Raw genomic sequence first — 24,301 nt, 5'->3', positions numbered from 1 at the left:
ATGCTTTAACATACAAAATGTTAACTTAAATGCTAGAATTTTCACCTTACACTGTGGTAATAGTCAGTGATAAGCCACTAACTAACTCCTTGTTTTCTTCACCAACAAGTTTGGAATGTGTTGCTAATCCAGTCGGTGTGTTCCAAATGTGCACCTTACCACCCACCTCAGTGCACTGGGCCTGTCTCCAGCTCCACACATGCTCACAGACTCCGCCAGCTCACAGACACCGCCAGCTCACGTCTGTAATCCTGCCAGGCCCATATTTATGACCTCCTCTGGGCCTCTCTCTAAAAGTGTCCACTGCCTCATGGGCTCTGGAATACTGTGGGGAATTTATGTGATTTGGAAAAGAATATGTCTTCTCCATCTTTGGTCAATCACAGTTTAAAGCTGAAGTGTCCAAACTTTTTTCCTCGTCGGACAAAATGAATGAGCCTACAGCAATCCAAGGACCAAAACCTATTCATATTTTTAAAGTAGAAACAGTTATATTGTCTTGAATTACCGTTCTTTTCAAAGGGATAGTCTGGCATGTCTTTTCAACACAAAATGTAATTGAAATAGATCATCTCAAGAGTCAGTTTTTGCGTAACACAGGACCGACGAGGTCAAGAAAAAAAGTGCAGTGGTCAAGTCTTTGAGTGTGTTGATTTATACCTCAGAGAGGCACGTATTAGCAGTGGGAGAGCATGGACCCTAGCCAAGGCACTGGCCATATTTACAAAGTGGAGGCTATAACTCAAAGTCGACTTGAGGGCCACTTCCTTTTTTACATTGAATCAGAATCAGAAAAAAAAAAAGTTTTAACAACTTCAGAGCTTCAGCAACAATGAATATTAAAAGTCACACTTTTTCCATGGTTTGGGTGTTTACTGCGACTTATACTCAGGTGCAACTTATATCTTAAAACATATAATTTCACATGATCATTATTTTCACAGACAGTCCCGAGAGGCTCTAGGCTTGTGTGCCAGTATCTGTTATTACTATTACTCCTGTACCACTGTCAATTTGCTCTACTGCGCATGTCTCCTGCAGAAAGAGCTGCTGTCCTGCTGCAAGTAGTAAATTATGCAGCAGAAAATGATAATTGAGCAGCAGAAAGAACGTTTGGAGTGAGCGAGAAACTTGTGAGGGACTGACGAAAAGCGGAGGATACTCAAACTGCAATGAAAAAAAACAAAAAAACTAAATGCAGGCTAAAAGCTAGATTTAGCTAGAGCTCAAAGAGTTGCTCAGAAGTGACACCAATGATGAAGAATTCAATGATTTTAGTGATTTGGAGTGAGATGGAGAGTTTGGTAAACTTGTTCTGTTGTTTATGCTATAATATCTGAAGAACTGTTCATGTGGGACGTTAACAGTCTGTTGTTCTCTGTTCTATTGTTGTTACTATAACTTGCTTTTCAAGATGAAATGTCTATTCCTTTTCTCTGATTTTATAAAATAAAATACATTTCCCCCAAAAGTGCGACTGAAAGGCCAGTGTGACTTATGTATGTTTTTTTTTCTTTTTGGCTTATACTCTGGAGCGACTTGTAGTCCGACAAATATGGTATTTGGTGCAAAAACCAAATATGCTCAAAAATCAATCATTTTATAACCTCTTAGAATTTATTTTTGTACTATTAAAAAAATGATAATTCATTTTTTATATTACACTATTCTTAGACAGCAAAAAGTGTGCATCTGCCATAATCGCAAACAGCATGCAACCAAAAATGGCCAAGGAAACAGAATGAGAAACTGGATATGAAGAAGACATTATTTCTGTTTTGGTTTCTCAACTCTGCAAATCCTGATCCTTCAATGCCCAGATGGAATTGTAACCACTCTGTAGTTATTCCACACTATCAGATTTACCAAACGCTACAAAGTGGTGAAATATTATTGGCAGACTGAAATGTAGGGCTCTCCTGAGATGTCTTGGATTATTGAATCAAATCTTCCAGAGCCGAGTGCTAGCATATAAAAATACACCAGAGATCGTGTATGCATGTTCTTTCTTCTCCCCTTGGCTCGTTCATTCATACTCGATTTCCTTTGCACAATACGACGCTGAAACTGTAAGATAAAACACAAAACTTTGCATCTTGTCATCTGTCAACACTACAGCTACACCAAATGTACTTCAAGATTGTCTCCAGACACGTTTCATCCCCAGTGATGCTTGGCTGGCAGAATTAAATGGATGAGAGTGTAATACCTGTACTTATTACCCGGGGGGCGCCGAATAATGATCCCAAATTGCACTAAGCCTTGAAGGAAGTCAAGCAGGTAATTATTAGTCTTAGTGCATGCGGCATGACACCTTTCTCAAAAAAAAAAGTAAAAAGAAAGAAAAGTGAATGATGATGAGGATCTATGAAGTGCTAATTTGGATTTGGAAAATTTAATCTGCCATGAGTGATTGACAGGGTTGCAATTCTTCATTTATTTTGGCTGTTTGGTTCACGGGTTGCTTCCCGACTAATCCGCTGTATCCTCTGATCTGGCAACGTGCTTTATTTTCTCTTTTATCTATACATGTATCTTTGGTCTCTGTCTGGACCTCCTGCTGGTCAGTGTCTAACCTCTAACTTCATTGTACCAGCCTAATGGATAAATAAGCCTGTTGGGTTCAAAACATCAGATTGATAACATTTCATTATTTTATCTTTGCTTGTATTAGTCTTTCTTAATTCCTATAGGTGGGTGATTCAACTTGAGCTTTAGGCACATATTTAGGCAGCAAAGGTATCATAGACTGTATAAAGAAGTGGACAGAGGGAATGTGACGTCATCCATCGCGTTCAGCTCCAGTCAAATGAAGCTCATGGTGCTGGTGGTTACAGGGGCGGATGTGGAGCAGAGTTCCATATAACGATTAAGAATTTATTTTCAGACAAAACAGCAAAATAAAAACACTAGGACCATGTAGAGCGGGTGAACATTTTAAGACCAAAAGGTGCTGAGGCTCACTGCAGCTGTTACAAAGAGAGGGGTTGACAACTTTTCAATATAAAGTCATTTGGAACCAGAATTGATGGAGCAGGAAGAGCCCCCATGCTCACTTCCTATTTGGAACACGATGGCTTGTGGATTATCTGTGTCCATGCATGGCATTATTTGCTTGTCTCAACTCAAAATAAAATGTTTATTTTTACATTTTATTTATTACTTTTCCTATACATTGAGCTTTCATGTCTGGTTATTGTGTGTGTGTGTCTCTGTGTGTGTCTCTGTGTGTAATGTATGTTATTGCATATGTGTTATACAATAATTTTGATGTAATGAATTTGAGAAGACCCCAGGAAGAATAGCTACTGATATTTCAGTAGCTAATGGGGATCTTAATAAACTAAACTAAACTAAACTAAACTGAGATAGATGAGTTCAATAGACCTTTTTCACAACGGCCGGAAGTGCCGCGCTGTAGATTTGTGGAACTTCTGGTTGGTTAGGGCAGGGCATGGTTTTCGATGGCAAAATATCTGTGGAAATGTCTCGGATATTCTCCACCAGATGTATAAATCTGCTCCATCTCCAAATTTTCAACCAACAAGGTGGACAAAGGACATATTCTGTCCATGAAGAATTTATCCACAACTATAAAGGTAAGAAAGACGAAAACGTAAAGGCAAACAACGACAAGCATTAGCCAACTACTGAGCAAAACCAACGTTATGGTCATGAATAAAACATAAGCAACTTGACTGACTCTAGAATTAAAAATAAAAAATCGATTTCATGATGTCGATATTAGCATAGATAAATAGATTTGTCCAGTTCAAATGTTAGATATCTCTAACACTAACACTAGTAACACTAAATATGAACAATTATACAGCGGGGCACTTCCAGCCATTGTGAAAAAGGTCAAATACCATAAAGTAGATAATTCTCAGATAAGGGATAACATTACCATAGAAACAAGTGGGAAAGTTACATTTTGAGAATTTTCTGGTTGTTGATCTCCTGCATTAAAAGGTATCGAAACCTCTCAGTTGTCTCCAAATTCATGCAAAAGAAAAGTCACACTGTGTACCTTTAACTGGTCAAGGTAAACTGACTTCAAACAATGGCAGCTAGCGTAATCCACATGCATGGAGTTTAAAAATATTTATTAGATCACCGCTGGATGGCATAGAGCGGTTTCCACAATTCACTTGAGCTGTGGAGATAAACAAAGCTCGTCAGATTGATCTGTAGCACTCAAGTTCTGCACATTACTCGTCTGGGGCTGAGAGAGATCGGGAAATGAGGACCGTTCAGACAAATACTTCAAGCTGATTGGTCGAAGCATCACAACAACAGAACAAGCTAAGAAATCAAAACGTTTGCTGGATCTAGCACAGACATCTTTCCTGTCTCTAAATGCATGTTTGTTTTGTTTCTTCTGGGCGTTTTGCCTGACCTGTGATTGGACTTGTCATCCAGTGGCTCAAGCTTCAATGGAGACGAAGCAGAGGTGGCATCACAGGGATCCATCTTTACGTGCAAGGTAAGAACGCAAACATGCAAACATACAACCACACAGCATTTTTTGATGAGGAAACACCACACGGGTTAAAGGTCTTATATTATGCCAAATGTACTAATGTGAGATGTTATAATGCTGGTACCTCCTCAAAAACATACCTGGAGTGCATTTTGTTTTATTCATATGTTTGAGTAACCCTGTATTATTGTGATCAAAATCTCCAAACCTCAAAATGTGGTCCTAAAACCGATACATGTCCGATCTTTTGACACGTGACTTCAGTTTGAACGACCAAGTCACATTCATCTGACCTACACGGCACATATATACACCAACGTTCTTCTCGTCATAAAAAAATTGTGTATGAACTCCATGTCAGTGAAGCAGTGAAGCACATATCAATCTCACCACTCTTGGCTGCCACTGCCCCATAAAACGCCATGGCCAAAAACCTCGTCCTTCTCCTTCTCAATCTCTTACTTAAAACAAATAAGCTGCACATGTTCTGGCTCCGGTACGACAGCAACTTTAAAATCGCCAAGTGCTCAAAGCTCGCATCCATGTTTAGGCGACTTTCGTAAACACTGAGCATGCTCGCTGTGTGTGACGTCGTCGTGTCCTCCACTTCTGGGGCGTTTAAAGTTCACACTGGAGATCACATACAAGTCGCATTTAATTGGAAATGTGAACGACCTCGCAAAAAAATCTGAACTGAGCATTAAGCCTTGCAGTCTGAACAAAGCCTAAGCAAGTGTGACGTCACCCATAGAGTTCGGCACCACTCAAACGAAGCTTGCGATGCTAACGGTTTCAGGAGCAAATGGACAGACAAAATAGCGGGAAAAAACCCAGTAGGATCACGTAGAGCGGGTTAATACGAACATTTTAAGACCAAAACGACAATGCTCACAGCACTAGTTACAGTGAGAGAGACGACAATATTCCAAAGTAAGTCAACAGGAGCCAGGGTCAGAAGGAGCCGGAAGAGCCGCAATCGAACTTCCTTATTGTAACGGGGCGGCTAGCACGTTAGCAACGTCCATTTATATATAAAGTCTATGGTTCCACCTTGGGATGTCTTGAAGTGACAGTTTTAAAATAAACAGCTATGACTAACCCATACTGACGTCATAGCCAGAACACCACAGGACAATGTTTACACAAAAAGCTGGTGTACGATAACCAGATTTTCCAAATAAAAAATTGGGACATTCCTGGTTTGCGTTGGTCGGTAATAATAAAACTGTGAAACGAGTGCGTAATTAAGTAAAACTGTTCTGCACTCGGCACTAATGTGTGTCCTTATAGTCACATTTTCTTTGTGTTTTGATCATTCTTAAGCAGCTTTTCTGTATTTCACCTAAAAAACTGACAATGAATGCTTCTCTTTACTGTTGACAAGGGTCAGATTGGTCAAAAATTGGAACATTTCTTGCATAAAACTGGGATTGATGAGATTGTTGGTATGCCCCTTTGCTGCTGCTATAACTAGTACTGCATGCTAATGTGTACATAGTGGGTGTAATGTTTACGTGGTGGGTGTTATAGGGTGGGTGCTCTACACTGTTATGCACTTTTAATATGCTATGCAGCTTGTTTGTGATGCTCTAACGCCTTGTTATTTTATATGACAATGACAATAAAGGAATTGAATCTTGGATCTTGAATCTTGACAAATCACTGGTTTTGGATGATTCTACTGGGACAGGGGACACAGGGCTCAAAACTGTGACTGTCGCGGGTAAATAGGAACGTCTGGTACGGTTTTACATATAGACCGAAGAAGCTGCGTTCGAGTGATTAGCAGGCATCACTACTACTGGAAAAGCTCCTTGTGGGTTCGCGTGACAACTGATTGAAATGCATTGTCCATATCAGCTTCCATGTACACAGAGTGACCCTGTTTCGCCCCTGCTCGTCACTCACAGCACGCAGCCTTGGACTATAACAAGGGCCATGAAGGAGGAGCTCATTCCAGGCTAACAGCATCTCCCGCTAATCCACACTGGAATCGATACTCAGGCATGAAAATCACGCGCGCAATGGATTCTCCTCAGAGACACCCAGAGAAATGGACTGGCTTGCACGGACTTGCTTTGCTCAGCTGAAGACTGCGCGCTCCGCCGGCAGATCCGCACACTAACCGGCGTCACCAACACATTAGCACGTAGCATGAGGCACGTTATTGACAAATATCCAAGCAAACACGCGAGTCGAGGCAGATAATGGTGTTTTAAGCATTAAGTGGGAAGGCTTTGAAAGAGGAGGCATCGCGAATTAACAATAGGCGAATGATGCAACGGAATGAAACGCCAGGGCTTAATGGAGTATGCTGACAATGTTCGGAAGTGTTTGTTGTCTTCATGGAAAAATGGGGGGAAATTATAGGGTTTTTGTTGTTTTTTTAGCAGCAAAATGTGAAATTTCAATGTTGCTACAAAGTAAGCTAAAAAAAAAATATTTCAGATTCTGAGAAAAAAGTGACTAAAGAGATGTTTACTGTGAGAATTTATATAGACCCTTCAGTGAACTTCTGTCTTCCTTATGCATGCCTGTTGAAATGAGAGATTTAAAGCTCCTATATTACACAATTTTCTGATGTCTGATGTTGTAAAGATCTTTCCTTGGCAAAAAACAGACCTGGAGTTGTGTTTTCTTTCATTCACACATGTTTAACACAAAAACCCTGCAGATTTAGGCTGGGTTTGCAAACTGAAAACATTGTTCCATCTTGTGCAAACTTCATGCACCTGCACTAGAATTATTTGGATCATTTCAGCCCTGGAATTGGATTTTTTTTACTGAACAAAAGCTAAAGGGTAGCTGTTAACTTCAAAACTACCACTACATGACATCTCAAGGTGGAACAGAGCATTTTGAGTCAGGGAGATGTATAAAGGTTTACTCAAACATGTGAATTTAAAAAGCATGACTCCAGGTATGTTTTTGAGGAGGTAACAGCATTATAACACAACCTAAAGCGCACAACAGTCAATTTTGTGTAGTATAGGACATTTAATATCTGTATAACTATTATTTATCTACAAAATACCATAAAGAGACAAGCTACAGTATCATTATAGAGTTTCTAACATTGGGAAGCTCGACTTAAACTTGTACTAGTAATGCCGGACATATACTGCACAATATTTTCGATCGTTTCACTCAAATCACAGGGTTTGAAAGTTTACACCTCGTGGAACTACTTCAACAGTGTGAAACCCTCACGAGAGGCGACTGGTTTTGAGGACTTCAAACAGGTTTGATATTCTTGTGATCTATGATTGTCAATTGAGAGCTGGTCATGAGATATTAATTGGTTCTTGTTACCCCATGTAAACAACACAAAGCACGAGGAGAAAATTCAGTTTGTTGACTGGAGAAAAGTTAGTTTGGTTGAAGACGATTCGCAGCTCATCCAAGCTGCTTCTTCAGTTCTACACAAAGCACGATTTTTACACGACAAACCAAAAGTCGTCCCGATCCCAAAAACAGTCGTACAAGTGAAAAATCGTCTCAAAAAGGGCCAAAAATCGGCACACCCAGCTTAAAAGTACTGTTACTTCAAAACTTGAATTTCCTTTGGGATCAATAAAGTATCTTTCTCTGTCATATGACGGTCTGAAAACGCAAAAGTGGCGTCACATCTTCACTTTTTATTCCGCGTTTAGACGAGCGTTTTTGGGAGGAAATCTGCATGCATACGCTGACACAAAAGTGTTTGGAGGCGGCTTGATGGTGATGTATGTGACATAAATGCGTACGTGACATGAGCAGATCTGAGCAGATCAGAGTTTTGCGTCTTGGGCAGTGCAGACGGAAACGCTTTGGCAGAGCATATTCAACTTTTACATTCTGGAGGGTGGTTTCAGATTTTTGCATTTTTAAGCCCCAAAAACGTCATCACCGTCTAAAAGAAAGGCATTTCCGATTAAATATTTTGTCATTTTTACCCGCAAGTGTTCTCATGTATACAGGCCCTCAAACTAAATATAAAAGTATGTTGTCCTGAAAACACTCTAAGTGCAAGTACTTTCAAAGGTTACTCAAGGATAAGTAACTGGACACTAACCACATTCGTTTAATACTCATCTTGAAATCTGCGTGTGTTCACTCTCGAACAAATCTACCCATCACAGTTTAAAAGCTTAAGAATTTGTTTTCCAAGATTACTGTCAACTTCACTAATGTTTTTCCTCTGTCCAAACTTCAAATGTGACAACAAAAGCACGGCCTGGCACTTCTCCCATATTCCGGATTATAATGACTACAGGGGTCTGGTATGTCCTGGCTTTAACAATGTGCGCTCAGATTTCCAAGTGCATTTCATCTGATTATTACTTGAGTATTATTAAAGATCGTATTTGCAAACTTGACTCTTGTGAGCTTTAAGCCATGTGATCAAGTTGTTACCTACTCAAAAACAGACCTAGAATTGTATTGTTTCTACATTTCCAATGCTTAAAATGAGTTGTTCTACCTTGAGATATCATGAAGCAGTAGTTTTCAAGTTAACAGCTGCTTTTTACCTTTAGTTCAGTAGAGATTGGCAATTCGAGGCCTGAAATGATCCAAATGATTTTAGTAAAGGTGTATGGAGTTTAAAAACACAGTGGATAAGGCTGTGCAATTCATCCAATTTTGATCGCGATTTCGATTTGTGTGTCAAACGATCTCCAAACTCATATAATCGAGCTGAAATGCTTTAAAGCTTAACAAAGTTTATTTTATTTTTTAAAAATAGTTTATTTTGGATACATTTATGTTTTTCTATGCCTTATTTCATGTTCAGAGTGTATTTTTTTTGTTCATTTTATGTTTTATACATTGCAAAACTGCTCTAAGGTTTGAAAGTTTTGCATAAATTATCAATAACAGTGTTTTTTTTTTGTTTTTTTTTTTGAGAGCTGAATAAATGTAGCCTGATTCATGAGCCGGTTTCACTTCGTAGAAACCGTCTAAGATTTGTTCGCTCGACGGTAGGCGGGTATTTTTTAACCAATCGCTGCTATTTGGTCGTGACGTATGTAATACATAACTGGTATATTAAGCTTTTCCCAAATCCCATAAGAAGAAGGGCAATAACGTCTTTCCCCTTGATAAAATTCACCAAACATTCTCTTTTTTCCAGCTTTAAATCCTCGATCTCAGGAATTGTTGACAACACTGAATATATGGCTCTTCGCTGATTGGCTGGTGCACTTGCACTTCCGGGGTTTTTATGAACCGTCTACTGTGTTTTGATTCCTGACCTAGTCGCCGGAGAGAAATTAAATTGAGCAGAGGCACAAGGTGGCGCCAGCCTGGCTAGAATAAATGCATCGTGTAACTAAAAAAAAAAAATAGTTTTATTGATTGTGATTTCAATATTGACCAGAATAATCGTGATAATGATTTTTTCCATAATCAAGCAGCCATAACAGTGGAGCACTTCCTGTATTACCACATGACGTCACAAGGTTGAACAGACTATTATTCAGTTACATATGCAGGATTTGTGTGTTAAACGTGTGTGAATGAAACAAAACACAACTCCATGCATGTTAACGACGAGAAAACAGCATTATAATCACATAGATTGGCAAATAGCATAATATAGCCCCTTTAACATTCGTGCGATGGCTTTGTTTGCCATATGGATTAGCCATCAGAGTTCTGTGATGAGAAAGTAAAATGATCTTTTCGATTACGCTGGATGGATAAGCCTGTTAGCAGGGCTGGGTAAAGTGCGAGGAGGGAGCCAGGCCAAGGTAATGAATGGGTTTTTAGCTCTGGTCCCAGGGGATATTCTCTCAATGAATTAATATCGAAGGGCACGCACACACTCAAGCTCGGGCTGGTTTATGCCCATAAAAATTGGCAAATTATGAGCGCAGTGACAGGGCTCTCCATCAGCAGGGATGTTAATAATGTACAATGTGCTGCTGCCACTGCTGTATGTGTGAGGAAATGAGCATACACAAAGCCAATGTGTGAATTAAAAGAGCTCGTGAAGGCTGCAATCTGTATTACCGTAATGTTACTAATAGTAGTGGTAATAAAAGAGAGATTTAATTAATCTTCCAGCGTGTAAAAGAAAAAAATATGTAAATAAAAAGTCGTTCAGTGGATTAACACGATTAATTTGGTTGATTAAAACTTGCATTAGTCGGCTTATCAGGGCAGGCCTATACTAAGATGTTCTTGAGGCCCACAACCACAAGGGGGAGCACAGTTTCAGAGGGAACAGTGTAGGTCTGACCAAATTTATTTCCATAAATGTCACACGCACTTGAAATAAAGTGAAAAGAGCTTTGTGATTTAACATCGTATCAGTGTCATCGGATTATTAAACGGCTCTTGAAAGTTAGAAGTGCGGCTGAAGGACGAAAAAATGAGCAGAAAAAAAAAAAAAAGAAAGACTGCAGGGTAAAGGTTAGTGAGCTATTGATTTTTTTTATTGTGTTAGCATTAAAAACTTTGGTGAGATAAAGCTACCAGGGATGTAACGATATCCAAGTCTCACGATACGATATCGTCACGGGTATGAACCTCACGGTACGATATTTATTGCAATATCGTGGGAAAGCTCATGATATGGTGGGGGGCGCACGATTAGAGATGTAACAATATCCAAATATATTTTCACAATATACATCTCACAGTACGATATTTATTGCGATATTTTGTGGAGGCTAAACAGCTAAAAATGTAAATAATGCTACTTTTTCCTCTTAAAATGCCTTGACAAGGATTAATCCAAAGAACTAAGACTTAAAAGTGCTATTAGAACTGTTATTTCTTCTTGTAGTCTGCACTGAAATGGAGCAAAGGATCATGGTCAATGTAGTTGCCTCTGTTTTTTTAGCTACTGCTGCACCATAGCAATGAATTCAAGCAAAGAGATTTGTGATTCAATATACTTTGATGGCCCTCGATATTATTGAGAGACTTTTGACGATACGATATCACGATATTTTGATTATTGTTACGTCCCTAATAGCTACTATTGGCCCTCAAAGCGTATAATGTTTAGATTTTTTATTAATACATTATTCTATTCTTACATTTTATTTATCTAATCATCTTTTTTTTGTTTTTTGTTTTTTTTTTTTGTTTTTTTTATATTGTGATTGGATCGATCTTTTTAAACCATAGGGGGCCACAACCAAAATCTTGTTCAAAGCCACCAAAGCATAGAACCGGCCCTGTGACTATCATGTTATTTAGATTTGAAGGATTTACAACAGTGGAAAGGAGAAGTTCGTGAGTGAGTTAGCTGAAGATTTGGTATTTTTTGGTGAAAGTAAAAATACTGTACATAAATACTTTGTTTCCTAGAACTTTTTTTCTGCAGAAATAGTTGTTTTTGCATGGACTCCAGTGCGGTTGTGGTCTTGTGAGTGCAGTTTGGGTCATATACACTAATATGTACTCAATATTTGGGAGGTTGCGATGTAACGATATCCGGATCTCACGGTACAATATTTTCACGATATGCATCTCACGATACAGTATTTATTGCGATATTTTGTGGAGGCTAACCAAATTGTGAATGTACTACTTTTTCCTCTTAGACTTAATCCAAAGAACTAAGATTTAAAAGTGTTTAGAACTGTTATTTCTTCATGTAATTTGCGCTAAAACAGAGCAAAGGATCATGGTTGATGTAGTTCTCTCTGTTTTTTAGCTATTGCTGCACCATAACAATGAATTTAAGCAAAGAAACTTGTGATTCAATATATTGCGATGGCCCACGATATTACTGAGAGACTTAATAAGGTTTGAGAGTTTTTGCCAAGCTCCCTTTTTAGTCGATGTATTGACTGACAGGACATGTCTTAAATCAACCAAGAAATGAGAATAAAAATGGGACTTGGATCAAATAGTGGTCTGGTAAGAAAAAACTATTAGAAGCATCAAAGGTTGTGCATGGTGCATTCAGTTCATACATTTCAGATCCATTTATATATGGATCTAAAATGTATGCATTAGTCATACACAAGCCCCAGAGGCTCCAAGTGTCTATTCTACTATTACTATATTTCATGCTTTATTCATTCACTCTGTACTCAGTGGTGGTAAACTGCTGGAGCCACAGACGCTCTGGGGTAAACACATGCACCATCGGCCCCTTTGACCACCGCCGATCAATCACTGACCACATGTCTGAGCGGGGTTGGTGGGTCCAGAGAAGGCAGCAAGTAATGGTGCGAAACTGTGGAAAAGACGGCTGTAAAGCAATGTCCAAGCATGGAATAATTCAAAAGAAAATGCAAGATCATCTAAATAATTTTCAAAAAGTTTAATGAAGAATGCATCTGATGACTACTGGCATGTGATCATTCGGTCTGTTAGTTATTCAGTGTGTAGGCTTTTTGGACACTCATCAAAGTACGTAACCACATCATTACTGTGTAGGCGACCGGTGGGAGAATCATGTTTTATTTCCTCCAACTCCCTTGTCAAACATTTAGATTATTTTAGATTAATTATTGTTGGATTCCTTGTTTTTTTGTTTAACACAATCCAGCGTTTTATGATGAAAAGCTGCTCCTTAAGTTTCCTTACGATCTCTTTTATAGAGCTGAGATATTTTTATGACTTACTGTTTTATTTTTACTTGAACATACTGGATACATTTATATAATTATGCCTATGTCTCTTGCTGTCTTTTTTGCTATTTATTTTGAATTTTTGTGTGTTTTGAATCGCAAATATAGGCGGTCGAAATGAGTTTCCTCCGCAGCGTGGTTGGGCGCTCCCTTAGAGATAAGGAGAGGAGCTCAGTCACTTCGGAGGAGCTCGGAGTAGAGCTGCTGCTCCTCCACCTCGAGAGGAGTTAGTTGAGGTGGCTCGGGCATTTGTTCCGGATGCCTCCTGGACACAGCTCTCGGGAGATGTTCCGGGCATGTCCTAACAGGAGGAGGCCCCGAGGAAGGCCCCAGGACACGCTGGAGGGACTATGTCTCTCGGCTGGCCTGGGAACACCTCTGGATCTCCCCGGAGGAACTGGAAGAAATGTCCTAGATGAAAGAAGTCTGAGAGTCGCTGCTTAGACTTCTGCCCCCATGACCCAGCCCCGGATAAGCGGAAGAAAACGCATGGATGACTAGAATTTTTCATTACTATTTATATTTTTACTCTTTTGTTATTATATTATATTGTGATCTGTGAGGTATTGTGTCCAAGTAATTTCCCTTGTGGATCAATAAAATCTAAGTCTGTTTTTAAATTACTGTTTGATTATTTATTTTAGACTTTTGATTATTGTAGATTATTTAATTGAATTTTTAAAAACAGTATAGGTGTATTATATTTTATTAGTATGTAAAATGCATCTACATGAAGAAAGAAAGAATCATAAAAAAAAGTGTTTTGCCCAAAGACACAATCACAGCCACAATAACACACATGCCTTTAACCGGTAAGCAAGTCCCCTGTGCATTTCTGAGGTCCACACACCTACGAGCTTTGTTGCAATTATGATTTAACTGGCTTTTCTTTCAGAGACATATGTCTGAGACCATCAAAACGGTATTCTAATTAGCTCATTTCACACGCTCTTCTTCCCACTGTTGCTTTCTTACGTTTAACATTATTATATTGCTGCAAAGTTCACCAAAGTTAACTTCCTCCAGACTTTTTAAATACAATACATCCCATCCGTTTTCAGCGTGACACGTTTAGGTAAAAATGATTGAAACAAAAAGCCTTTAAACAGCGCACTGCATCGTGATTGTCAGCAAATCAAAAAAAAAAAAAAAAATGCATATGAATTCCTGAAATCTCACATACCCAAACAGTCCTCTCGGAATTGCTTTTGAACACACGAGACAGCGGAGGAAAAGGAAATCTGAGTTCTTCCGAGACATATCAACGAGCAGGTGGTGCCATGAACAGGCGCGTTTGAAATACAAGCGCACCATCTCCACGCCGATTACATCCAATAATCTTCAAAGTTCACACTCCATTGAAAAGTCTAAACATGACAGGGGATTGTGCTCTAGGCGGTGGCTGCCTCACAGAGATACAGGGAAGCACCTCGTAAAGACGGCAGTAAATAATGGATACGATATAGTTAGTAGGAACATGTTCTGTTTGCAATTAAAAGTCCAAAATTGACTCTTGTGAGGTTTGAGTCATGTTATAATGTTGTTACCTCATCAAAAACAGACCTGGAGTTGTGTTTTGTTTCATTAGTAATCTTAGTTTTCAAGTTAACAGCTCCTTTTACCTTTTGTTTAGGAGAGATTGGCAATTCCGGGGCTGAAATGATCCAAATGATTCTAGTGAATGTGCATGGAGTTTAAAAACACAGTCGTATCACATGACATCACAAGGTGGAACAGAGTGTTTTCCATTTGAGAGAACTCAGCGTAAATCTGCAGGGTTTGTGCGTTAAATATGTGTGAATGAAACAAAACACAACTCCAGAATCCGTGTATCATTCGTTCATTCGTTTTTCAAAATAAAACCAAAAATAAGAAAACGAAAAAAACAACTATTTTCTTTATTATTTGTCTCCAAAACCAAAATGAACCAAAAACAGATAAAGATCATTTTTTTCAGTTTTGTGTTTAAATGAATTATGGAAAAAAATAGATAAACTTAAACTGCGATGACAAACTTTTGCGCCGCATACAGACTGAAACAGGACTGAACCAGGACTAAACCAGGTCTAAACCAGGACTGAACCAAGACTGAACCAGGACTAAACTGGTCTCAGTCCTAGTCTTAGTCCTGGTCTGGTCCCAGTCTGGTCCTGGTCTGGTCCCGGTCTCAGTCCTGGTCTCAATCCCGGTCTGGTCCCGGTCTCAGTCCTGGTCTCAGTCCCGGTCTGGTCCCAGTCTGGTTCTGGTCTGGTCCTGGTCTGGTCCTGATCTCAGTCCTGGTCTCAATCCTGCTCTGGTCCCAGTCTCAGTCCCGGTCTGGTCCCGGTCTCAGTTCTGATCACCTGACAGTCTACTCCTGGCCCATCCCGACACTCGTTCAGTCTTGGATCAGTCTTGGATCAGTCCAGGTTCAGTCCAGGTTCAGTCCAGGTCCAGCATTGCAGTTTAAGTCACTTATCCGTTTTTTCCATTATTCATTTAAACACAAAAACTGAAAAAAACAAATCGGTATCAATTTTTTCGTTTTGGTTTTGGAGACAAATAATGAAGAAAATAGTTTTTTTGTTTTCTTAGTTTTGGTTTTATTTAAAAAAAACGAACGATACACAAATTCTCCAGGTATGTTTTTGATGAGGAAAAACACAATAACGTAGATCAGAAAATCTTGTAATATGGGCCCTTTAAATCAATAAAGATGCACAATAGGGAAATCGCTAAATCTGCAATGTTTTAAGTTTATAATTTCTATCACAAAATGATTCTGAAAGTAACTCTGCTAACCCTGTTGTTTATTTTTGTACAAACATGTTATAGTTCTAAATGTGATTCTTGTATTAGTTTGTCAGCTCATATTTCATTCTTTTTATCTTTGTCAGAAAACTTTTAGCAATTAGATCACTTTCTAAAGTAGTTCAAACATAATAATTCAAATTTTGTCTGTTGGTGTCAAAATCATTCATAGATTTGTTTATTTACTTAGCAAGTCAGAATGAATCTTTCTGCTTATTCTTACTATTAATCATCTTGCAGGATTTGTTTCATTTGCATTTGTTGTTTCCTTTGTTGGGGTTTGGGACCAGCAAGAAAAGGCTGCATGTGGACTTGTGATCTCTTGAGGCCAATTTTGTAAGCAATGAGCAAAAGGAGCAATAGTGATTTTGTGTGACCTCCCCACACTGACACAGGCTTAATCTGATCTGGGCAACCGTTGAGGCCTGTGTAAACATGGGCTATTGATCAGCGCTATCAGCCACTTTGCAAGATTCCAATTAAAGGCACACTGATCTTAATGGATCGTACAGATTCTTGTCCTAGCGGTTTCATTTGTGTTACAGTGTATTTAATTGTCTGTTTTGTTTTTTTTAATCTTTGTTATTCCATGTTTGTTTATGTTTATTACAATGTATTTTGTGTTCATAATAAGAATCCTCAACAAGTGAAAGACTGGATTCAAAACAATAGGGAGTCTAAATTAAAGTTTGGTCTACAGCTTCCCTGCAAGAATGCTCCCAGCAAAACCAGAATTAGTTTCCCCACATAAAGACACTGGCCCCAGTGCACAGTGTTTGGCAAATCTCTGGATACAGGGCACTTGGCTCTGGGACCTTGTCTTAAGTGCACTCAAATCTCAGTACAACAGAGCTGAAATCAACTGTAATAAAGCAGAAAGGTAGGACTGTATATCAGGTTACATTAGATCTGAATCACTCCTGGGCTTTCTTTCCATGAAAGAAAAAAAAAATCTCTCTGATGAATATCTCGGACACGTGCATTTTTTAGGCTCTGGCACGTCTCCACGCTCCTGTCTGCGCATACTTCCACAGATTCGTGTTTGAACATGAGGCACCGGGCAATGTGCTGTCACATCACTTTATAACAACAAGACGCATCTGCGCGGGGCTGAGCGAGCGCGAGCCGACTGCACTTAGAAAGAATACAGTGATTTCACTGAAGTTGAGTTGTAAAAAGGATAAGTGGATTACGTGGAGAAACCAGGCGTTCTCGTTACGCACTGGAGCGCAAGAAAGGCAACGGGTTTCAGCTGAATTAGGACAAGTCTATGCTTCACTTTTAGAACAAAGCCAAAAATACATCAAAGTATAACGGTATAGGAAAGCACGAACATGCCCAGGGCATCCTTTAACGTCGCGTGTGCACCATGCGTCTTACCTGCCGTCAAACTCTGCACTTGCTCCAAAGAAGCAGCTGTACAACAACAATAACTTTATCCATAATTCCATGGTGTGGAGCGTCCGCGTTTGGGTTCAAACAGTCAATATATTTCCAAAGTCTCAGTTCAATGTAAAAGGAAAGAACACAATGTGTGGGACAAAGACTGGAGGCACGCGCTCCTCGCTCCTCAGCAGCGCTGTCCAGAGCAGCAGAAGCCCGTGCGCTGCCTGGACTGTGTGACCCGGACTGGAGCCGTACGCACTCTGTTGGGCACGCGGCGCACAGCTCTCCGTGTCTCGCACAAGTTGAGTCGGAGCTCCTGAATGAAAGAACAGCTCCCACCGCGGTCAGAGCGGGACTCCTGCTCCACTCCACACAAGGCGCGCACCCACAGGCGCACCGCGGCTGGACTTCACCGTGACGTCAGGAGCGAGCACGGGCGCGCTTCGGGATTGGCTGAGCTCGGGCAGACGCAGCTGTTTTGGAAATGCTTTAATTAATGGTGAAGCCTGCTGAGACAAGCGGACACCGGCCACCCAGGTAGAGGTGCGCGCTGAGATGGAGACGATATTTACGATGGAGCAGCGGAACACTGGGAGATACAAAAGACCTGACACCTACAGACTGTGAAGAAGATGCAAATGAGTCTGTGATGGTTCGAAGGGCAATTGATTAGAGGTCCTATATTACACAAAATGGATTCTTGTGAGCTTCAAGTCATGTTAGAATGGTGTTACATCCCCAAAAATGTACCAGAAGTTGTATTCTGTTTCATTCACACATGTTTGAGTAATTCTTTATATTAGTCTGTCTACATCTCCAGAGCTCAAAATGCTCTGTTCCACGTTGTGATGTCATGTAGTGAGAGTTTTCAAGTTAACAGCCACCTTTTACTTTTTGTTCAGTAGAGATGAGCAAATCCAGGGCTGAAATCATCCAAATGATTCTAGCGAAGGTGTATGGAGTTTAAAAACACAGTGGAGCACTTCCTGTCTTCCATTTGAGAGCATGACGCAGCGTAAATATGCAGGGTTGGTGTGTTAAATATGTTTAAATTAAACAAAACAAAACTCAAAGTATGTTTTTGATGAGGAAACAACATGATAACATAGATCAGAACATAGTGTAATATGGGCCCTTTAAGATCAGCATTGCTTTTAACACAGCACATCGTTCTGTTGCATTTTCACTAACTGAGCTGGAGTCTGTTTTTCACAATAAAACAGAGAAGTTGCCCATCATATAGCTGCTGTGCGGGGAAAAGAGGTGCTGTTCTGATCACTGTGAGTCACCTGCACCGCTGTGTTTAAGTGTGAGGCTCTTCCTGTGAGGCAGACTGACTAAACATGGCACGTAACCCAATTTGTTTTTGGTAGATTATCTCTTTGTTGCAAAAATGTTTCTCTGCTATAAATCTCTGACTGTTGGCAAAATGGTTTTGTTTTTGTAGATTAAGAGGTCATATGAATCAAATAGGAAACAATGGAGAATAAATTGCATGACGTGGACAGGCTTGGGAATGTTTTCATTGTATATGATCTATGCTGTAATGTTGTTTCATTGTCAACAAATGTTTAACACACAAATCCTGCATATTTAAGCTGTGCTCTAACCTTGCATTCCAACATGGTTTCTCACGATATTTGTGACTTCACAAACTCATGAGAATCCATCTCGAAGGACACCCACTGTACGGTTAGTTGAATGGGCGACCAATCACAGAGTAGCATTGAGGTTTGTGGGTAAGCCAAAGACCAAGCGCCCAAACAAAGCAAAACAAACACGGCGACTCTGTCAGACATACCTTTATCGTCAATACAGACTATTTAGTTTGTGAAAAATGCGCAGAAGTGAATCAGTTCGTGCTTGTGTGGACAGAGAACATGTCTGTGCTTTTCTCTCAAATGGATGTAAAAAAAAAGGTTCGACTTTTCATCTTGTTGTGACGCTTCGACCAATCACATTCAAATAATCATCGTGATGTTGTGAGTTTTCTGATCTCTTTCAGGGAGATCCGCTCCAGACCGGTTCAGAGCGACACACATATCAGTTTGGTGTGAGCCTGGTTAGCTGTGCTCTTCTCTCAAACTGAAAACACTCTGTTCCACCTTGTGACGTCATGTGGTAATACAGGAAGTGCTCTTTTAAACTCCATACACCTTCACAAGAATCATTTGGATGATTTCAAGCCTGGAATTTCCAACATGTACTGAACTGAAGGTAAAAGGAGCTATTAACTTGAAAACTACCACTTCATGACATCACAAGGAGCAGAGCATTTTGAGTTTGGGAGATGCAGACAGACGAATAACGCAGCTTTACTCAAACGTGAATGAAACAAAACACAACTGCAACACAATGTATGTTTTTTTCAGTTTTATTATCTTCAAGAGTCAAGTGGAGATAACAAAAACATTTAGATCTGTCAATATCTGAGTATGGCAGAGAAAAAAACAAGTCCAAAGTGCTTGAGTTTGCCCCGGTGCTTTGATAATTACTGTAGGAGGTTTACAGTCAGTGACAGCTCGTGATACATGGGACTCTTGGCCAGTTCCACCCCGTCACCGATTTGATCCAAACGCACAAACCGCTAACATCTCCGGAGGCAGCTGATTGGACCGAAGCTGCCTGGGTATAATTAGCCTATTAATCTTCAAATTTCCACATTTCGAGTATGGGATTTCAGTCTGATTGATTACACTTTAAAAGATGGGCACAGGTAATACGAGCCGGTGGAGCTGTGCCTCATTACCAAACATATCGATATTTTCTGAGAGGATGAAAAATGCCAAAAGCAAATCTTGGAATTTGTCTTTAGAAATGTCAATGTTGAGCTGAAAACTTTTTGACTATCAAGCTTTTAATGAAGTCTAAAGGGACATATGGAAAACGAAGCTTGGCAGAAGTCGGCATAGTTTAAGTTTAAGGACTTTTTGTGATTTGAGGACATGTTATACCACAAAAAGAATATCGGCATGAACTTTGGGGAAAGTTCTGTCATTAATAGAATTACTCTAAATGATGATGAATTTGATACTGCAGCAAAGTGTTTAAAAAGAACGTGGAAAAATAGGAATGTGTTTTTGATTCAAAACTTGGAAGAATCTCTGACTTAATAATATACAATTTGTTTTCTTCAAATAAAAGAAATAAAATCAGAAAGCTATTTATATGTTCTGTTCAGGGTACAGTGTGTAAGACGTCTAGACAGACAGAGAGGTAGGTTATTGGTTATATAAGTTTTGCTTTGCCTGGAATGTTCCACAGTATGGCATTAGGCATTATCTTATTTATTCTATTACAAGTGTGTTTATAGCTCAGAAACACCTTGAGAAAAATGGATTCTTGCAGTGAACAAGGCCACCTCTCCACAGATCTGACCTGTAACCTGGCCTGGTGGTGTCTCCATGGAGACAGAGAAGTTCAATGCAAAGCTGTCGAACATTCCAGGCAAAGCAATAACATATTTGTGAAAATAAGCAGGTGGCGTATAGCTAGTCTGGTGCCACCTAGTGCCTCTGCTCAATTTGATTTCTCTCCAGCGACTAGGTCAGGAATCAGAATACACTAGACGGTTTGCAAGGATCCCGGAAGTTGTAGACCGCGCACCGGCCAATCAATGAAGAGCTGTGAAGACGTGACGTCAAACTCAAGGTCTGGGTCCATTTTGTGGTACAGCACAACAGTAAACAAAGCGGTGCAGATGGATGTAGACGAAGACAGATATTCTGTGTTGGCATCGATTCCTGAGTTCAAGGATTTTCACTCTCTGCTTTGTTTGCTGTTGTGCCAGCGATTACACCACTGAGCGTTCTGGTCCATTACAGACATCACGAAAATAGCAGCGATTGCTTAAATTAAAAAAGTACCTGCCTACCGTTGAGCGAATGAATCCTAATGCTGCGAGGTCAAGCAGTGTCCACAAAGTGAAACCGGCTGATGAATCAGGGTAGGTGGTGGACCCCTCATCAAAAAAGTTGTGAGAGAAAGTGAGAAAGTGAGAGCACGTACAAGACAAATACAATGTACAGTAACAACAATATCTACAGAATGACTTGGAAATGAACGTATTCATGTATTCTGAGACCTTTGCTGAGACGTCATGGCAACAACAGTCAGTAACCAGGAACCTTGAATAAGTATCAGAGAATAATGAAGATGGAAGATCATTTGTTTCATTAGCATTTTAAATGCTAATGGATTTCTCACTTTGAATGTTTTAACTCTGAAAAGACATGTTTGAATTATTTTCATTCTGAATTTCAGTGAATGACAATTTAATTATAAATTTAAACTGCATTTAAAGATGAAAAAAAGAAACAAACAAACAAAAAAACACCATTTATCATTCAACACACAAAATTCAGAGTGTAAGATTTGCAGTGAAAATATTCGCAGATGCCAAGGCATAAGCAATTGATTGTGTGACTGAGGACGGGTTGTTTCCTATTAGACCTTATTAAAAAGGCTTTGTTTATTAATTCTGACCAATCACAGTGGCTTCGAGCATTTCCTGGTTGTTACCTAAGTTAGATTGTTCATGTCTTGGCATCTTAGATTTTGCTGCAAAAAAAAATTCACTGCAAATTTTACACTCTGACAGTTGATTTTGAGGGTTTGAAAATACAGTCGTGGACAAAATTGTTGGTATCCCTCTGGTAAGCCAAAGTGGACTTCATGTGAGAACACCACTGTTGAGAGCAAATCATAAAAAAGTAAGACTGGAATTTGTCACAATGCATACTGACAAGCCATAAAGCTTCTAGGAGAATGTCCTTTGGACAGATGACACAAAACTAGAGCTCTGTGGCAAGACACATCAGCGCTATGTTCACAGCACACCAAGAAAAGAACACTGTTCCTACTGTGAAGCACGGAGGAGGCTTGGTTTTGTTCTGGGGCTGTTTTGCTGCATCTGGCACAGGGTGTCTTGAATCTGTTTAAAGTACAAACAAATCTCAAGACTATCAAGGTATTTTGGAACATCTTTGAAATGAGCTGAAACATGCATCTGGAGAAGGAACCCTTCAAACCTGAGACAACTAGAGCAGTTTACTCACAAGAAATAGATCAAAATACCTGTTGACCAGTGCAGAAGTCTCATTGACAGTTACAGAAATCATATGTTTGTAGAGTTTGCATCAAAAGATTGTGCAACAAAATATTAAGTTAAGGGTACCATCATTTTTGTCCAGGACAGTTTCATTATTTAGTTTTTTCTAATAATTCTGTTGAACCACAGGTGAAATACAATGTTTGATTTTTGTTGGACAATTTTCAATAAATTTTTATTTATTATTTCTTTTCTCAGTTTCAAGTTATTTCAGTGATTATTGTTGCTTTTTCTTTCATTGCCAGAGGGGTACCAACAATTTTGTCCACATCTGTATATGTGTAGATTTAAAAAAAAAAGGTGCATCGTGTAACTTTTCATGCTTTTCTCGATGGAGATATTATTATGTTGTCTGGAATGTTTCAGAGTATGGCATTAAACCTTTCTATCATCATGGAGACCAGACCAAGATCGGATCAGATCATTGGAGAGAGTCGTTAAATGTCATACTGTGGAACAGTCCAGAGCAACGACAAATCCATGGAAACAACAATGATGGACCCACAAACCAAAAAGTTACATAGTGCACCTTTAAGATTTCATTAAAAAAATAATTAAAACATGTTTTTTCAGAGTAAAAAAAAAATCAGAGTGAGAAATTCAGCTGCATTTAAAATTCAAACTCTGATGAAACAAATGATCTTCCATAAACTAATATAAAGTTTGGAGAAAGTTTGCAATGTACCTTGAGCTGCTCCAAAAATCCATTAACTGACACATGTAGGAGTTTTTGATGATGTTTCTCTTCTGCCTGAAAACACACCAAAATAAGATCTAGTTATTTGGTTATATTTGATTATTTGATTATTATATACTATTGACACCCATATGAAGAAACCATTTTAGCTGCAGTGTGAGGCCTAATTTCAGTTTTGTGAACACACTGTACCCACCTTAAGCTTTATTCACACAGGTCACAGCAGTCATCTTCTGGAGAAAAATTCCATTCTCACCTTTGACTGGAGGATCCAGGGAGTAGACCATATAGCGCCTTCCCCCTTCCCCCTTCCCCCTTCCCTACTCGGACCAGGGAGGACTCATCAAAATTCCCCCCACACAGTCACTCTCTGCTGGGTGAGAGTTGCAGATACAGCCCCTTCTATAGACTGGATTGATTTGGGGAGGAGAAGGCCAGTCACATTCTTGATGGTTGGAGATCTATGTTTCAGATAAATGGAATGAATTAATGAAAAGATGACAGATTTGACAGAAGCTAAACATGGATTTTGTGTTCCAGTTTGATGTGTGTGTGTGTGTGTGTGTGTAAGTTGTTTATTTTTACGGCCTGTATTATTGGGTAAGCTCCAGTCATAGCACAGAACAAAAATGATATGAACATAAGTCGCTGCATGAATCTGTAGCAGTGGGTGCAATATAAAGCAGTGGCGGCTGGTGGTATCATTTTTGGGTGTTTAGTGTTTACTGGCTAAAGCCTGGTGATGGCAGCTCAGCACATGCGGCAAGCAACCCGCCGAGCAACCTGCCGAGCAACCCTGCGTCCGGGAGCCGAGTGCATCAGCTGGTTGTAAAACTAGTCTTAATCTCACTTAAATCTGAAATTTATACCAGTACATATTAGCACAAGGGCACCAGGTGGAATTAAGCCCTCTCCTAGCAGCGGCAGCAGGTGCTCCGAGTCCCAGCGGCAGCTCTGTGTCTGTGTATCCGCTGCTCTGGGCTTGATTACTGATGTCTCTCCCTCGCACTCTCCTGTCTGGAGATTAAGGTTAAAGTAGCTAGCCACCTCTTGCCAGTGTGTGAATAGGATTTCACCGCAGCCAGATGCACGCTTTTCTTCCTTAGCATAAGCATCCCGCTGAAGAGAAGACATATTACTCCCCAAAAACTGTTCCTCGGACACAAGTTGAACTCACAATAGCTGTATAGTACACAGTTCTGTTGTTATCCATTCATTAGCCTGTAGAAGTAACATGCTGCCAGTGGAGAGTGGGAACT

At 39.7% G+C, this 24,301-nt stretch overlaps 1 protein-coding gene across 1 annotated transcript in view; it reads right to left on the bottom strand.

The window, feature by feature from the left end:
* Window positions 1-23,329, bottom strand: part of npnta (nephronectin a) — a 226,693-nt gene extending 203,364 nt beyond the window's left edge. Inside the window, exons 1-4 of the mRNA XM_020930429.2 lie at window positions 23,299-23,329; window positions 17,633-17,824; window positions 17,377-17,551; window positions 17,230-17,265 (exon numbers count right to left, since the gene is read on the bottom strand). Coding sequence (XP_020786088.2) covers window positions 17,230-17,265; window positions 17,377-17,551; window positions 17,633-17,824; window positions 23,299-23,329 — 434 coding nt within the window. The remainder of the gene's footprint in view (window positions 1-17,229; window positions 17,266-17,376; window positions 17,552-17,632; window positions 17,825-23,298) is intronic.
* Window positions 23,330-24,301: the final 972 nt, after the last annotated feature.

The sequence above is a fragment of the Boleophthalmus pectinirostris genome, unplaced genomic scaffold (genome assembly GCF_026225935.1).
Source record: "Boleophthalmus pectinirostris isolate CB_2022bp ecotype Guang Dong unplaced genomic scaffold, ASM2622593v1 HiC_scaffold_22, whole genome shotgun sequence".
Taxonomy (NCBI): domain Eukaryota; kingdom Metazoa; phylum Chordata; class Actinopteri; order Gobiiformes; family Gobiidae; genus Boleophthalmus; species Boleophthalmus pectinirostris.
Note: the sequence above shows the minus strand (reverse complement) of the source record. Positions and strands in the feature narration are given on the sequence as shown.